This window comes from Condylura cristata, unplaced genomic scaffold (genome assembly GCF_000260355.1).
Source record: "Condylura cristata isolate star-nosed mole 26May11 unplaced genomic scaffold, ConCri1.0 scaffold00023, whole genome shotgun sequence".
Lineage (NCBI taxonomy): Eukaryota > Metazoa > Chordata > Mammalia > Eulipotyphla > Talpidae > Condylura > Condylura cristata.
The window spans coordinates 32,143,035-32,161,599 of NW_004567124.1; the positions used below are offsets into that span (position 1 = coordinate 32,143,035).

The 18,565-nt window shown below is 43.1% G+C and overlaps 1 protein-coding gene across 1 annotated transcript in view; it reads left to right on the forward strand.

Moving 5' to 3' along the window:
* The window catches only part of RYR3 (ryanodine receptor 3), a 358,818-nt gene that overhangs the window by 104,690 nt on the left and 235,563 nt on the right, over positions 1-18,565 (forward strand). Inside the window, exons 13-17 of the mRNA XM_004687571.2 lie at positions 5,361-5,529; positions 6,896-7,031; positions 9,574-9,669; positions 11,383-11,501; positions 17,694-17,827. Coding sequence (XP_004687628.1) covers positions 5,361-5,529; positions 6,896-7,031; positions 9,574-9,669; positions 11,383-11,501; positions 17,694-17,827 — 654 coding nt within the window. The remainder of the gene's footprint in view (positions 1-5,360; positions 5,530-6,895; positions 7,032-9,573; positions 9,670-11,382; positions 11,502-17,693; positions 17,828-18,565) is intronic.

Below are 18,565 nucleotides of genomic sequence, written 5' to 3' on the forward strand. Positions count from 1 at the left end.
AAAATAATAGGACTTGAATTTTGCAAGATCTGGGAAGTAAAGGATGAAAATATAATTTGTAAATATATTCTCCTTACCAGCCCCCTTGGAGGAAAAAAGTGTTTTCTGTGAACAAATGGGAACCGGAAAGAGGGGGTGGCCTTCTGGGAATAGAAATTAAATTTAAAGGAAGAAGGAAAGAACAAGAAAGAACAATGAATAAAAAAAGTTTGAGTTCCCCAGTGCTTCCTCATCATTCCCTGTGCAACTACAAGGAACTCTCCAATAAAACAAATGAATAACAGGAGAGGTGATGAAGGCTCAGGAATCCTGCTGAAGATGGCACTGTCCACTTGTGCTTAGTTTAACCTCAGGAGGGGAAACAATACATAAATAATTATGCTATGATAATGATCTGATAAATGTTCAGAGTCACCTGAGCTCGTACTTGAATTTACCACAAGAAATCCTTGGCAAAGGTCTGAAGATAGGATGGGTAGTAGAGAAGAAGAGGGATAAGCTTGTACCAGTTGTAGTTAATTCTGAATTGAGATTGCATCTTGTCTGTATCTTGTCCTGATGCCCTCCCCGAGGAAGTAGAGTGTGAACACTGTGAAGTTATTCAGAGGCCATGTCCATCTTCACACTGTCCCCAGTACCGAGTATGTGGTGTATGTTCTCTTGTGAAGGAGGGAAGTACCTGCCTTTCTCCAGTGGAAGATTGTTACATTGATGTTTCTTTAAGGGATAAAACAAAATGATCCAGAACCAGAGAACAACAAAAACAAGTATACCCAAAAGGACCCTGATGATGATAGAGTACATCTTTCCTACTTTCCAGGGTCAAAACTGAAACCTAATAGACTTAGAGGCACTCCAAGGATTGGTGATTGAGAGAACTAAGACCTGAATTGTACAATCCCCTTGGTAGTGGTGTATATATTGCTCCCCTTTGGAATATATTCTGGAGGTTTCTCAAACATAGAGTTTCCATATGACTTACATATTTCACTTCTAGGCAATTGTCCAAGAGGTAGAAAGCATGTTCACATAAAAACATGTACACAAGTGTGCAAAGCAGTATGATTAATAACCAAAAAGAGGGAGCAGCTCAGGCACCCATCTGTCAGATGATGAACGGGTGAATGAAGTGTGCTATATTCAGATGAGGGGATATTATCTGTCCATCAGTTGAAATGAAAATACAGACTCCGGAGTGGATGAACCTTGAAAGCATTATGCTAAATGAAAGAAACTGGTCACAAATTGCCATATATTATGTGAATTCACTTACAGGAAATACCCAGAATTGGCAAACTGATAAAACCAGAATGTAGATTTGTGGTTGCATAGGACTGGGAGAAGGGGACTTCTAATGGATATGAGATTTTGTGGGGAGCTGATGAAAAGTTCTAAAATTGATTGAGGTGGTGGTTGCGCAATTCTGTAAATACAATAAAACCCATTAAACCATTGAATTTTACTCTTTAAATAGATGATTACATGATGTATGAGTTACATTTCAGTAAAACTAATTTTAAAAAGTCAGTGGGAATTACATGCTTGACAGTGGTAAAATTTTTAAACACCTTTTTGAGGTTGTGATTTACATATCATAAAATTTATCCCTTTAAGTATATAACTTGGAGAATTTTCATTTTACAGAGGTGTACAGTCATCACCAAAATTCAATTTTAGAACCTTTACATCACCTTAGAATTTCTTGCCTATTGCAATTTATACCAGCTTTCACCCCAGCTTTAAGCAACCAAGTATTTTTACTTTCTTAATTTAATATGTAAATTGATAAATCATGCAATAAATGTTCTTTTGAATCTGGCCTTTTCACCTAGCATTATAGCTTTGATGTTCATCCCTGTTGTGACACATAATGGTGTTCTGTTCCTTTTTACAGCTGAAGAGTATTTGTATGATGTATAATACACACAAAAATGTGTATGTGTATGTCTATATGATTGTGCGTGTTTATATTTCCATTTTGTGGACAAAAGGATTTTCTTCAAGAGACAAAATGAAGTGATTCAGCAATGAGAACTTACTTACAGAACAAAAAATTACACATAGGACTGTTTGTATGTATATATGTTTGGTTGTATGTTTGGAAGAGAGACACATCTCTGTAGAATAACACAAACATACTCAATTTACATTCTGTTTGTGAGTTGAGGAATTGTTGGCAGGTTAGATTGTTTCTTTATCTGCTTAGTTATCAGATTACAGCTGTGAAAATTAGTGTAAAAGTCTTTAGATAGATTTTTCATTTCTCTTGGGTAAATATCTAGGAATGGAATTGTTGAATTGTCTTTGATATTACCTACATAACTGCTTTTACAGTGCTCCTGATTTCTTTGTGTGGATTCTAGTTACTGTCTGCTCTCATGTAATTTTAGCTGATAGACTTGCTTTAGTATTTCATATAAGGCAAGTCTGTTGATGGCTTGTTTGTGGATTGGATAATGGTTCAACTTCAAGTAGTTTTAAGTCTATTCTTGGTTTTACTTTCAGCTTGCCTGAGGCCTCTCTTTCACACCAAAGTTCCTATTAAGGCTCATTGCTTTGTTTAAAATACATATTTCTCAATGTGTTGTATGCCTTTGTCACTTTCCAGAGTCCTAAAATAGTTGTTTTAAAAGAATTTGTTCAATTCTATCATGTTGCAAGCGAGGATTTCTTGAGGTCCTCACTCAGCTTATCTACAAGTCCTGTCATCAGCGGGAAAAGTTCTTGATTCCTCCAGCCTTAGAATGTTTGAGAAGAAAGGACTAAGGAGAGATAAACCAATATGACAGGTCAGGACTATAAAATAATAGGACTTGAGGCCGTCCCTTGGTGGCGCAGCGGGTTAAAGCACAGCACTGAGAATCTAAAGCCGCTTCCACATGAGTTCGATCCTCGCCTGCCCCGGAGGTGACCACATGATGTGGCAGACCTCTCCTGGCCTGCCCGCTCAGCAGTGTGCTTCTTCGATCTGCCTGTTCTGTTCCCCACTCTGTCTCTGGTGAAGCCTCTCACTGCCCCTGAGCCTCTGGCCTGTACCACAGTTCTGTATGCACAAATAATCTTTAAAAAAATTAATAAAATAATAGGACTTGAATTTTGCAAGATCTGGGAAGTAAAGGATGAAAATATAATTTGTAAATATATTCTCCTTACCAGCCCCCTTGGAGGAAAAAAGTGTTTTCTGTGAACAAATGGGAACCGGAAAGAGGGGGTGGCCTTCTGGGAATAGAAATTAAATTTAAAGGAAGAAGGAAAGAACAAGAAAGAACAATGAATAAAAAAAGTTTGAGTTCCCCAGTGCTTCCTCATCATTCCCTGTGCAACTACAAGGAACTCTCCAATAAAACAAATGAATAACAGGAGAGGTGATGAAGGCTCAGGAATCCTGCTGAAGATGGCACTGTCCACTTGTGCTTAGTTTAACCTCAGGAGGGGAAACAATACATAAATAATTATGCTATGATAATGATCTGATAAATGTTCAGAGTCACCTGAGCTCGTACTTGAATTTACCACAAGAAATCCTTGGCAAAGGTCTGAAGATAGGATGGGTAGTAGAGAAGAAGAGGGATAAGCTTGTACCAGTTGTAGTTAATTCTGAATTGAGATTGCATCTTGTCTGTATCTTGTCCTGATGCCCTCCCCGAGGAAGTAGAGTGTGAACACTGTGAAGTTATTCAGAGGCCATGTCCATCTTCACACTGTCCCCAGTACCGAGTATGTGGTGTATGTTCTCTTGTGAAGGAGGGAAGTACCTGCCTTTCTCCAGTGGAAGATTGTTACATTGATGTTTCTTTAAGGGATAAAACAAAATGATCCAGAACCAGAGAACAACAAAAACAAGTATACCCAAAAGGACCCTGATGATGATAGAGTACATCTTTCCTACTTTCCAGGGTCAAAACTGAAACCTAATAGACTTAGAGGCACTCCAAGGATTGGTGATTGAGAGAACTAAGACCTGAATTGTACAATCCCCTTGGTAGTGGTGTATATATTGCCACATCAAGCAACGCAAATGTCTGTAAACCTGTTCAACCTGTTCTCTCATCTTTTCATCTCACATGAGAAACCATAGGTGACACTGGTGTCTCCAGTCAACCAAAATATGAAAGAAAAAAAAAATCTGTAACTGGAAACAAAATTATTGAAGAGAACATGTTTATCCTTTCACTGAATCTGGCACTGGGAAGTCATTTCTGATTGGGCTTTGTATTCCCAAACCTCATGCCCTCAAAACATTCCTTTCCCTTTGTGGACTACCTTTGTGTCCATTTATACCCCACATGGCCAATAACAAACATTTCCTGGGCACCTTCCATGGGCTAGACACACTTGTTACCATCTTGTTACCTGAGCCTTTTCATGATTTGGTAAGTCTCTGCTTAGACCCAAGTAACAATTTTAGCTGTTGTGGAAATTAACATATAGTGGAGTGCACTGTAAACACAAAGGAGAACTCAGTGAAAATTGGCTAGTGAAGGAGGAAAAGGTCTGATGTCATTTACACAGTCAACTAGTTTTCAATCCCTGAGACCAATGGGGCAGCCACACAAGGCCTGGATCCATTTCCTTGCTCCTTTCAGTCTCTGAAAGGCTCACTAGAGTGTCCCTCATGAGTCAGGAAAAGTAAGGCTCATTTTTGTCTCTGTGGAAGTTCACATCTTCTTTATATTGAAACGATTTAAATACACAACTTAAGCATTGTGACAGACTAGCACAGGAGAGGAGGAACACAGGAGAGAAAAATCAGCAGAGAGGGGAAATGACAGCAGTGCAAATAACCTGAGGTGGGTGAGACTTCAAGGCAGAGGCGGGATCCTGAGCAATGGGGCACACCTAGAAAGAGGAGGGGATGTATGGAGAGTGTGCATGGGAAGTCAGCAGGAGAGAAAGACAAGACGTGAACAAATAGGGTGGGGAAGCAGGTGCGTGCATACAGAGAAATGTTAGGGAAACAAACAATGTAGAGACACCAAAAGACTTGCGGAGGAACTCACAGAGGCATGTGGAGAAAGGAGAGGACAAAGGTAGAGATGGAGGGAAAGACCTGACATTAGGAAACCTCCCAGCATTACCCTTAATCTATCCCCAAAAGGTGTGATGGTATACGGAATGGTGGGGTAGTTCCTTTGTTATTTAAATGTCTTTATTCAAAAGGAAGATGTGTGGCAGACAACTAGAGGTTCTTCACCTTTATTTATGAAATGGCTTTAACATCAAATCAGAATCTGTGTTGCCCCACTGGTCAGCAAACTTCCATCCTGGGAAGCCATCCTCTGTGCCCAACGGGGCAGGTAGGAACCAGGGCCTGTTCTGGAGTCCTGGTGTCTAAGCAGTGTCTGTCTGGTGGTTTTCAGTGGAAACAATCGCACAGCTGCGCCTGTACCCCTGCCGATTGAAGAGGTCCTACAGACCTTGCAGGACTTAATCACCTACTTTCAGCCCCCAGAGGAAGAGATGCAGCATGAAGACAAGCAGAACAAGCTCCGCTCACTCAAAAACAGACAGAATCTCTTCAAAGAAGAGGTGAGTCCACAAACACTACAAATTGAGATTCTCTTTGTGTCCAGAGCTAAATGAGCTTTGTCTCCATGCGTGCATGTGTTTATGAAAGAGCCAGGGAATGCAAGAGGAAGCTGGAAAGAGAAGATTAATTGGAAGCTGACCTTCTCTGTCAGCCGTCCCTGGCTGCACTAGCAAGGACATTGTATTGTGTGTGTACATTGGCACATGCAAACCAGATTATATTATAAAGCTTCAGTGATGCATGCATCCAAAATCCATTTTCACTAAATCTTAGGTAATGAGCATGGCTTTAGCTGTGATGCCCAAATTTGGGAAGATTTCAAAATTACCTAGGAAACCTGTTTGAAAATTACAAATGCCTACCAAAAATGACTTGAGAAGCTGCTTTGAAAGATGCACACGATATTAGGCCTTACATAGAACTTGAGCAATTCAGTTACTAGGAATAGGGCCTGGTTATAGGGGAAATCCTAACTGGGGACTGGGGGAGGGGGAAGGGAGGCAGACCCCAGTTCTGACTCCCTCCAATGCACTGCATGACCTTGAATAAGTTACACAGCTTCTCTGACTCAGACAGGATAATTTAGTGCTAACAGGACATGGCTGTACTCCTGTGACCCACCTCCACCCCCACCCCATTCTTGGGATCAAGGCTTGCCCTTTGGGCATTTCCAAAGGTAGTGGTTTGGGATGTCACCAGCCCTGCTCATATTGTGATTTTGGCTCTGGGACATTCCGTATGCCTTAAAAGCTTCTGTAATTGCGTTTGCCATCACCTTCCTACTCTGGGAGAACAGCTAGACACAGACGTTTTACCGCTGACAAAGTATTGTAAATTAAATGAGAGAATAGTTTAAAACCCATTTTGATCTTATGGTTTCCAAGTTCCATCTTTTGGTTCAAGGGGGAGGACATGGGTATGATTGTCTTGGGTATCTGAGTGGAATTCTTCAAACTTGAGATTTAAGAGGAAGATAGATACCATATCTGGGGCTGTTTCTGAATGAGTCAGAATCATTTCACACCAGATGTAGAGCAAACTCTTGTGAGATTCATTCATGTTCCTTCTTCCTCAATATGTCCTTGGGTTGAGTTAAACACATGGGGGGAGGAGGGGCAGGCCCATGTGAGGAGACTGCTGACTCACTCCCAAAATGGATGCTATTTATGTCCATGAGGCATAAAAATGCATATTTTGTTGTTAGGAGGAACCAAAACCAAACCCAAACTGGCACCATGAAGGTCTATTTACATGTCAGCACTATCAGCTCTAAAAGGGCAGTGAGGTGAGAAGGGAAGAAGTCAAGGTTTTTTTTTTTTTTCTTTTTTAACCAGAAATTTTTACCTTTTCCCCAACTCTCCTCAGGGAATGTTGGCTCTTGTGTTAAATTGCATTGATCGCTTAAATATCTACAATAGCGTAGCACACTTTGCAGGGATTGCAAGGGAAGAAAGTGGCATGGCCTGGAAGGAAGTTCTGAACCTCCTGTACAAATTGCTGGGTAAGTACATGCTGGGTAAGTACATCCAGAGACCTCTCCCAGGGACATCCCAAGTGTCTGCTGTACGGGATTCCCACCTAACAGGCTGTCTTCTAACCTCATTCATGGGGAGCCCTCTCACCCAGTCAGTCTGTTGTTAATGGGCAAGCTGAGAGGCACCCCAAGCGTCCCAAACTTGCATTTTGTGAATGGGCCCTGTCAGCTGCCACATAGACAAGACCTACTCTTAGTGTGTAAGACCCTCAGTAAAAAAGAACTTTAGTACAATTAGTGTGCAATAGGGACAAAAAGTAAAGTTTTGCCAGAAAACACCCAGAGTTACCCATCCCTTTGTGGGTAAATGCTCAGCTAAACAGGGTTGGACCAGAGTAGAGTCACTGAGGCCCAAAAGCCCGCCACAAATCTAAGGTACCTTCTAGTGGGGACCCATAGGAAAGGAGCAGAGTAGTCAGGCATGCCTAGAAGGAAAATAGCAAAATCACAATCCAAGTCAAAATAAAGGCTGCTACTGTTAGTCTCCCTGTGGGTCTCTCACCCACGTTTCTGTCTCCAAGTGTCTCCTTTCCCCCAAGACCCGGTACAAATCCAAGGCTGAGAGCAGGTGTGGCCGCCTCCTAACCAGTCTCTGTTCCACGTGCCTCCTCCTAGCCTTCTTCCTTCCCTCCAGCCTTCTCTCCCCAGCCCTTCTTAGCATCCCCTTGCTGCTCAGCATCGCCCTTCCTTTGGTGGAAGGGGGGCCTGGAGCCTCCCCTATCTATGGGTTTGCGCTGTTAACGTTTCATGCTGCTCACTAGTATCTCACTATACTCTGCAAGCTTAGTGCAGGGAGTCAGCTACAGGTGGAAGGTGGATCATCCATTTTGCCAAAGCTAGCTGCAAACCTTTGAAGTTGCATACCCTGAGCCTTAATTCCTCATCTTTAAAATAAAGAAATAATACTTGAATGTGTTTACAGTGCTTCTGGTTCCAGACTTCTGCAAAGACAGTACCTACCTGTACTTCAAGAATGGTGATTGTCTTAATCTGTGTCCTTTCACTGTTCCTTTGTTGGTCATGAACATTGCCTACTCTTATTTTGATGGAAAGGGAAAGGCCAAGAGTAAGGATGTTCCTGCACCAGCCTCTCTTCTCACAGCACTGAGTGTGTGGGGGTGCTCGGATGCTGCCTGTAACCAGTGTCATCACCTGGCACAGGTCATTGGCCTGTGAGAGGAAGGCAGAGGTGACAGTATCAACCTACGAAGGTTGCCACCGCTGGTTGCTCAGACATGGTGCCAAGGCAGGGTTTTAGGGCTTTGCTCTGAAGAGTATTTCCCAAGAGAGGAAGTCCATAGAAAAGGAGGCTTGAGGAAAGCTCAGAAAAATCAGGTTGAAACCATTCTGTCAAATCATCCAGGAGCCTGTCAATCCATCCAGGCTCACCACACTGTCACTGTACCTGTGACATTGTAAAGTGTCTTCCCACTGTAATATTTGGCAATAATAAGGCTCAAACTCAGTAATAGCTAACATTTACTGAGCTCTGTGTGTTCATAGAACAACTCCTTTTGACATCAGAACAGCACTTTAAGATGGTTGTCCTCATTTTTCTGAAGAAAGAGCTGCTCAGAAATGCTTAGAACTTACCCAAGGCCACACATGTATTAAATGGTAGAGCAAGGGATGCACCCCAGACCCACACACTGCACGTCCTGGTGCCCAGCCCCCTGCTGCACTGCCCTGAAGAGCTCAGATTGAATTCTGCCCTCTACTCACCACCTCACTGAGGGGCAGTGCAGAAGTCCCTAGAGAGAACTGCCCTTCCCCAAATACTTGACTAGCAAAACAGTGTTTGAAAACCAGCCCCATGAAGAGCAAGCTGCTTGGGACTAATCAATTTACATAGATTTGCTTCTGAATTCTGTCTACAAATTTGGCCCATGGAGGGAAGAGCATGTGGTCTAGCTAGGCAGCATATTCTCTCCCTCCTTCTGGAACATTGCTACCTGTAGTTCTTAAATCTGAGCAGACATCAGAACCGGCTGAAAGGCTGGCTAAATGCACACTCAGTTTCACCCCCTGAGCATCTGATGATTTGAGCTTCTTACACGCTGTCAGATGACACTGACCACAGCCCACCCTTAGGGAACCGCTATCACATTCTGAATTCTGTCTAGATATGTCAAGAGTTTCATGTTTAAGCACTATTTACCGCTCCTTAAATCAGCCCTTCTAGCTGGTTCTAACCTTCCTTTTGGAAAACATCTTTAATATTTGTGCGTTGTCTCTCCTATTTCATGAAGGCAGGGAATCTGCCATCTTCTCACAGCTGTGTTCCTAGTGAGTAGACAAGAGACTGAAACCTAGCAAATTCTCCAGAAATATTTGAGTGAATGCTAGATTTTCACTCTCCAAAATATAGACAGAAGTGTATCAAAGGGCTAGGAGGGGGAAGACCATCAGTCGTTTCCTTCACACAGTTGAAGTAGTAACAGGTCTCCTGATTTCATCAGCCCATCATGTATCCCTTAACCTATATGATCAAACTTATCCTTGTTTGCAGCTGCTCTCATTCGTGGAAATAGAAACAATTGTGCTCAATTCTCCAATAACCTTGATTGGCTAATCAGCAAATTGGACAGACTAGAATCTTCCTCAGGTAAGAATTGACAGGAAACATCACTGCAGAAGGTGGTTGGATTTTTCTTTCTATAAAAAGTTGACTTTTTGGACAGATTTTACCCCACTAGATTGCAAATGATCTTCAATTAGTTATGGCAGCAAAAAAGAAGTAGTTGTCAATCTTACTACTCCCTGTAACAACTCTCATGAGACCTTAACTTTCCCTTACTTTTTATTTTGTTTAATGTTTCACTCTATGCCTTTAGTTTACCCCTGAGTCATTAAATACCCCTCCTCAACTAGGATCCCTGGTCTTCTGCTAGTTGGACTCTGATTCTCTGGGTTTCTAAACCTTCTCTGGATGTTGTCCTCCTTACTATTTTGGTTAGAAGCAGCACTGAAAAATGATGGTGGAGTGAGGGAGGGTGATGGTTCTCACAGCCTCTGGAACTGCCCTCCCGTTTCATGTCTACCTCCTTCTTAACAACTCAGAATTTGAACCTGTTTATCATTGGTCAGTGTGCACACCATCAGGCTGCTCAGTTAGGTTGCTCGGAGATGAGTGAACATGACAGAGGCTCTACTGGGAAGTGGAGAGACTGTAATTTTTTTCATTGTTTAGAGGTGACAGGAGTTTGGACAGATAGCTTAAGGGAAGGCTCCCCTGAGGACCATCCACTTCTATACATGTCTTCGTATGCCTGTATTTTCTTCAGTGCCTTCTTTCATGGACCAAATTATATGTCAGGGTAATTTATTAAAATCTTGAGAAAAACTGAGTCAACAGGAATTTTTCAATAAAACTAACAAAGATTCTGACCAACTATTTCTCCTGATTTTCTTCATGGTAGTACCCTTGTTATATGTTGGGCTGCCGGGGCACAGATAATTTTTCTTCATCCTTAGAGAAAAGAGTCCCGAAAGGGGACAAAGCTAAATTATCTTTATTTAATGAGTTCATAGTTTGTTTGCTATACCAGTGCGTAGAAGATAAAAATAATGTCTAGATTCTGATTCAATGAACACTCAGTATTTTCTGAATGACTTGAATGACCTTTAGAATTTTTATTTATAGTAAACTGGGCATCTGGTTTCCTGTTTAAGTTAAATATTGCTTGTTTTGATGAAATTAAGAATTCCATTTTACAGCTGCTTCTCTAAATTTTCAACACAGAAGTATTATGTCCTTGTCCAGAAAATGGGAGATGAGGTTGGAGCCAAATAAAATTCACCTCTAAATTACAGACTGGTTGGGCCCCAGAAGCCTCTGAAGCCTACCAGAGAAGATGGTGTCTTTCTTCTCCCTGGAGCTTTTTGTCTGTTTTTTGAAAAGTTGTCAATTTTTTTCTTGTTTAATTTTTTTTTATTTTATATATATGAAAAAAGTCATTCTTCATTTTGTACATTTTTTCATCTCAGTTGTAAACCCCGTGGACTTCCCACCACAACTTCACCCATGTGCCAACACCATATCCCGTGTGCTCTTCCCATCCCAGTTCTGATCTTGTTCCTCTCTTCTCCCCTGTAGAATGCCTGTTTAATAGTTGTTAGTTGATATTTGTTTTCACTTTATTACAGTTACTCTGTATGTGTGTGTGTGTGTGTGTGTGTGTGTAGTGTAGTGTAGACTGGAGCTTTTTAATAGAGTCAAATAGTCTGTCCCCTCAGGATGGCCATTTCACTCTTGGGTTTCTAAATGGTCAATTCTGCAAGTTATTTAATGCCCATGGTTTCTGTGCCATTCATGTAGGTATCTTGGAAGTTTTGCACTGCATCCTGATTGAAAGCCCAGAAGCCTTAAATCTTATCGCCGAGGGTCACATCAAGTCCATCATCTCCCTGTTGGACAAGCATGGCCGGAATCACAAGGTAAGAATGGAAAGAAAAACCCAGATAGTGAGTGACTTGACCTGACCCACTGCCATTGTGTGTTACTGAGAGTGTGTTGACTCCTCTCATTCTTGTTTTTGACTTAAAAAATAACCTTGGAACACTGAGTTCTGAAAGACTCTTTGTAGCCTAGAAACACACTCCAAGCCAGATCATCACACAGATCCTTTGGTTTCTACCACTTTCCTAAGTCTTCATCATCATTTTCCCCTCCCACATAGCTAAGTGTCAGGCGTGAACTAGGCACCATACAAGGCCAGCTGCAGGGCTGACTCCAGCTCCATGGTCTAGGGGTTGCACGGTGACACAGCTAATACCAAATGGTATACAGAGGATACACAGAAATTAGATGAAGAATAGTGTAGAATTTTTTCATCTTCTTATTATTAAATGACATCAGAGTTCCCATGAATTAACAGAGTAATCAATGAATCTATATGAATGAGCAAAAGGACTGAAGCAGCATTTCTCCCCCTTGTATACCAAATAGGTTTATTGACTTTGGGCCTTAGTTATTTGATCTGTAAAATCAAGACAATGCCATCTCATATACTAAATGAATTAAATACCAATTCCTGAAGTCTCACAGTTTCAGCGTCTCTTTTTTTTTTCCTAAGATTTATTTATTTATGCATACAGAACTGGGTATAGGCCAGAGGTGCAGGGGTGGTGAGAGTTTTCACTAGAGACAAAGCGGGGAGCAGAACAGGTCAACTGATGAAGTACACTATTCAGCATCTCTATTTTTATAGAACTACACCTCAGTGACATATGATTGCTAAAGAAAGGTTACTAAACTCTTTTATTTTGACCCTTCAGCATCTGTCCTGTGCATGAGGATTGCACACTCATTAATTAGTAAGCACGCAGGTACTCCACAGCGGAGAGAGTGTACTTCAAGAGAGGCTGGCATGATCGGACATGAGGGACGGTGGCTGGGCTCCTGCAGCGTGGAGATAGCTCAGCTTGCTGTCTAGAGTTCTCTGCTCACCATCACTTGGGTACAGCACATTTGAGACATGTCTCAGGGGGTTCTGGAGAATGAGCCTCAGCAGTAGTGCTTAGATGCTATGTATCATTCTTAGGAAGAAAAAAAAAAAAAACCCATGGTCTTTAGCATCTGTGAAATTGCTTGGCAAAGAATAGAAAGATATATGTGGGGTCTGTAATTGCTTTCCCAAATGCTGTAAATCAGAAGTGGGCATGAGGCTCCAACTACAATCCAGCTTCTCTGTGTTCCAGTGTGTTCCTTTCTCTGCAAGGTGTAATAGGAATAATTGATAAGCACAGGAGTTGCCTGTGGCCTAAGCCCCCCGAGCTATGAGCTGATATAAAAAGGAGCTTTTGACAGGATGGTACTCTTGTGTCAAAGCTTTTTTTATGATCATTCTCCGTATCAGGAACTTAATCAACAACCAGCCTTGTCTTAGATTCTTTCAGCCAAAAGCCACAAAGCACGCAGTGGCTGTCACTTTGTGGCAAGTTGATCACTGTTCTGCCCATTCCTAATAAGTTGAGGTGCTTCCCTGGTCTGGTTGGTTAGCCCGGAGTACTAACCGAATAGCCTTTCATCTTCCAGAGCCAGGGCTCTATTTGAGAAATTCTGGCATTTTTGTTAAAATGCAGACGATGTGTTTCTGGTTTTGTCTTTTTGTCTTCTGTTACATTTGATGAAGTCTCCTGTGTTGTGAATTCAGGTTCTGCCTTTGAGATTATTCATTTGGATAACTTTTATTTTCAAAGATAGACCATGTCTCATATCTTCTCTCGGGTGTTTGTGGTAACTTTGCAAAAAATGTGCTGGATGCAGGCCAGGCTTCCATTGTGACCATTTATCTTTACTTGGAAAATGCCAAAGTATTGTTTTCCTATTCTGGCTGTTCTACTTACTTGAGCCTTAAGTTTTCCAGCCTCTCTCACCCATTCCCTGTGTTTTCCATGAAGACAGTGACTCAAAATATACACAATTTAGGGTCACAGGCACCTCAAAGCACCTCTAGCAGCAGCAATATTGATGATGTCGGTGATGGCAGCAGCCAACACTTAAGTTGCATTTTCTTAATGCCAGGTTCTGCCCTCAGTGTTCTCCTGCATTTTCTTTAGTCCTTGTTCTGACCCCATGAAGTAGCTTTATTATTATTCTCACTTGGCAGAGTCAAAGACAACACCACCACCTTGACCCTGAGCTGCTAAGCACCTTGCCAAGTGCCACACTGCTAGCTAGTGACAGTCAGGAACCAGATCTGGTCTCCCAACTTTGAATCCTCTTTCCAGTACCTCTCAAACAGTCATCTGTGAACATATTTTTCAGGCCCATGTGTTTTGTGAGCATGTCTAATATAGCATTCTTTTTGTAATGATCTAAACACAAAACCATAGGTGCTGAAACATTCACAAGAGAAGGCATTTTGATATGATACGTGAATGTATCTGAGACTGGAGTGGAAGGCTCCTGTGCATCCATGAAGGTGGTCTTCAAGGTCCTTACAGTTTTTTATTTTACAAAAGATTTGTATGTCTCATGGACTAAGAAACCACTTTCTGGTCCATGCCACCTCCTCACATGCCTGGTGGGGGCTGGAGTATTAACACTAGTGGTGCTTGTTACACCTCCACTGGGAACCTTTGACCAAGTCTAGTCGTGAGCACTGTCCCTACCGGTGAGCACTGCCACGCATGTATGGCACAGTCAGTGTAGACGCAATGCCTGCCCCCTCTTCTCTGAATGGCCCGTAAGTGACTGCTCTTCCTGGCCTCTTGGTTTCTACTACTTCCTATTTATCAGGACCCATCAAATTTTATCTGCCCTTCGAAACTCTGTTCAAATGCCACTCCCCTTTTGAGATTTTTTTTCTGATTCCAATTGAACATGGTTTCCTCTCCTCAAACCATAGAAACTGCATGCCATCATTACAGGTAGCTCCACACTGTCTTTCAATGCAGTTATTCTGACACATAACTTTCTCTCACCAGCTGTTAGTTCTTCATGGCAGGGACCATCTTTCAGATCCCCATATGTTACATATGCAGGCATTTAACGCACCTCTGCTGAATAAAAGGCATAAAGGAGTGGAGCCAGAATCCAGTCCTGCCTCACCTTGCATCTATGGACAGAGCTCATCTCCACCAACAGGTGGCCTGTGAGGGTGAGAAACACACTGTTAGCAGTGCTGCTTTTATTGTTTAGTAGAGTGAGCGATTGTGGAAGAAAATTGTAAGTGTCACCTTCTACTTTTTCCTTGGAGTAAGCTCCAGTAAGTAAAAAATAGGCCCTTTTCACTTATTCCCCAACTCCCTCACTCTAAACCTACTCAGTGCTGTCATTGATAAATTGATTTTTATTACTTGGTTATCTCAGAAGGATTTGGAGCTATTCATGAGAAAAAAATATATGGGTGAATAATCTTCGGTTCTGAAGATAACAATCAGACAAAGGGTCAGCCAGGGTTGGGGGAAGACAGAACACAGGTACACCAGTTATTCGCTCCCACACAGCTGCTTCAAAAGCCCCAAAGAATCCCTCACTCCCCATTCATTCCCATGGCAAGAGTGAAGTATTCCCAGTGCCCTGGTCTCATCCACAGGGAAAACAGAAGCTGTACCTTAGAGGTTTAAAGCACTCATTATTCAAATATAGGGCTTAATAGGGGAGTAAAATCACAGCATAATTAACATTTTTAATAAACTTGTTACAGAAAAAAAGCTGAGGACCAAGTACAAAAGCCAAATGGTATTTCCAGACATATACAAGAGGTGTTGCTTTTATTTATATATATAATCTTTAAGGCAGAATTCCTACTTAAACCTGGCGGGAGTGAGGGGGAAGCCAGCTCAGATTCTTGAATGAACTATGGTGTTTGGTAATGAAAACAAGTACAAGAAGCCAGTGAATTCGCCAAAATGAGCCACAGACCTTCTCGAGTTGGGCCAGTGTACAGATTAGAGAGGCCCGATTCCTGTGACAGGCTCCAAATCCCACAGTGGAGACTGACTTGCACCCGCAGTCCCAGGCCAGTCAGAGCGAGGGCTCGCTCTGTGGTTGCTCGAGTGGGCCCACTGCTTCTACTGTTGCCTAAGACAGGGATTCATAGATTGTAATGTGCTCACAAATCTCCTGGGCATAGTGTTGAGATGAAGACTCTGCTGTAGAAAGTGGAGGGACAATTCTGAGCATCTGTGTTTCTGGCATGCTACGAGGTAATGCCACTGCTTCAGCATCCCATGTGAGTAAGGAAACCCTGGATCCTGCGATCCTTCCTTGTATATCTGCATCCAGCTGAGAAGAGAGAGGACGCAGGGAGGACTGTGGGGGATCAGGCCTGGAAGTGATATACATCATATCCACCCACTTCTCGCTGGCCAGAACTCAGTCACATGGCCCCCCATAACTGCAGGAGAGGCTGGGAAGTACAGCCGATGCGTGTGCTCAGGATAAGAAGGCAGTGGAGTCTGGGGATCCCTCGGCAGAGCTGCCACCACCAGCTGCACCAACTAGAGAGGTCTCCAAGTCACTCACTCTCTGTCTGAAGGTCCAGATGATCTGGGCACAGTGCCTGCACATCCCCCTGAGGATTGGCCTCAACCCCTTCAGTCTTAAAAAAAAAAAAAAAAAGTATAACTTTTTTTGAAAAGGAAGTGACCCCACACCACCAAGGAAATGCCTTCTACAAAAAAGCCTAAACAGTGTCAGCCTGGTGCTCTATGATATCACTTATTTATAGGTGAGAGGCACCCACCCTACTGCACTTTTCACAGCACCGTTTTCCCTTTTGTGTTCCCACTGGAAGTGGGTTAAACTCTGCTTTCCCTTAGGCTGTGACAGCAAGGCTCCTGCAGCCGTCACTCCCAGACACACACAGATGAAAATGGGTGATAGGCCAGATGATAAGTATTTCATTTCCTGGCCATTTACGGCTCTTCTTAGAGTGAGAAATTACCCTCTGGATTTCCAGTTCCACAGTCGATATGTTTCAGGGAGTGGTAATGGGTAGAGTCCTAGGTAAACCCGCCTTTGGGGTTCTTTTCTTCGTATCCCATAAATGTGCTTTGTATTTATCTGGAGTTAAATTGACACTCGGGGAGTCAGGTAGAAAATTGGTTTGTGAGAATTGGATACAAATGCCATCTACAATCTGAAGTCATCCAACCCCACTGAGTAGAGTCCTCTGTGGCTACTTAGAAAAGCTTCTGCCCCCTTCCTGTGAGTACAGCCTGCCACCATCCTTGCTATAATTTATTGACTGCTGTTTGCACATTCCTCTGGTCAGGGGAGAGAGAGGAGCAGTGGCTGGCCTAGTACAGTCTGCTCTTTCATAAGACAAAATCTGAGCAGAAGAGAAAGAGGATTTAGCCCAGTGATTGGGGTGCTGGGGAGGTGCGGCAGAGGGCAAGTATGAAACTGAGGCATAGGGCTCTTCCTGCTATCCCAACAGCAGGAGAAGAGGAACAGAAGTGACTCTGTGACTGGTTTGGCAGATTCAGGGGAGACCTTGTCTCTCTCACAAGTTTGTACTCAGTGTAGGTAAGAGGAAGAGAGAAGGTGAGATATTTTTGAATGTCGATTCCAGGTATATGAGGATTTTAGTTTTGATAATCACGGTAAGAAACTCAAGGCCTAGATCTGTCCTGCCATCACCTCTTTGCTATGGACAAGATGTTCCCCAACCCGCTGGATGCCAGGAACCTTAGCCAAATGGCAGTCCAAGTGCCTTTCATGAAGGTGTCGAAGTGCCTGCTGGCCCTGGGTCTGAGGTCTGTCAGGGCTGGGTGGGGGCAAATGGAGGTTCTGCTATCCCTAGCCCCTGCTCATGTGACTGAGTTGGGGTACAACCTGGGTTTTTGCCTTGGTACTTCATCTCACCCTTCCTAGCTCTAGCAGGACAGTAACCTAGTTGGTCTGTCTTTAGGGCCCACACTCTTACCCACCTGACCTGAACAGTGACCACACTGTTTGGTATGGAGGGAAGGGGCACAAGATGAGAACAGAAGGCCTAGAAGGGAGCCCAGCCTCATTTTCCCAAGAAGTTGTAGGCTCTGAGCATCATTTGCCCATTCCTACTAGGTCCTTCCCCCTGTCACCCAGCCCTGCCCTGCCCAAACCCACTCCCTTCACATGTGCTGCTGATCCATCAGGCCCTGCTGATGATCCCAAGGTGTGGTGTCCCACTGCAGGTTCTGGATGTGCTGTGCTCCCTCTGTCTCTGCAACGGGGTTGCCGTGAGAGCCAACCAGAATCTGATCTGTGATAATTTGCTGCCCCGGAGGAACCTGCTCCTGCAGACTCGGCTGATTAATGATGTGACGAGGTAAGGTCACTGACATTCTGAATGCCCATTTTGTCTCCAGATGGGAAAAGAAGATTGCTGACCTCAACTCCATGGCTGCCCACCCTTCCTTGTCGTGCAATGGGACACAAAAGACCAGACCAGGCAATCATGTGTTTTCTCAGAGCCTTATACCCAAGCCGTTAGTAGAGTTTCTCAAACATTTCCCCTGAAATCGCCAAGGTGGAGAATATATCGGTATATATTCACATGGGGACTGAAGAATTTGGCCTGATGTAGTCTACCATGTTTTATTTGAAACATAACCCATTTTTATCTTGATATACCAACTTTTTTCCTCAAATATTTTAATACAATGGACATCCCATATTGATACTCTGGTTTCTAGTATCATCTAGCCCGTGGTTATCCATCTTGGGGCTCTCTGGAAAGGTTGGGGTGAGGAGTATGGATGGGTTCACAGGAAATCCTGAGCTGCCATTCCCTGCATGTACACTGGGCTGGATAATGGAGCCCTAAACTTCTCAGCACCTCTCTGCCTCAGCCCAGTCCCTATAGTAGGTGTGAGGAAAGAACCTCCTTCAGACACATAGAGCAATCTGCAAACCTGACCCAACCACACTAATGGTCTTTCTTCTAGGTATCAGGTTTTCCCTGCTCATCCAAGCAGGACATTAGTAGCCCTCCGAGTGAGTCTTGGAAATATTCTTTGTCATCTCTATGCTGAGTACATGCAGGCCTCAAGCCCCTAACAAAGTT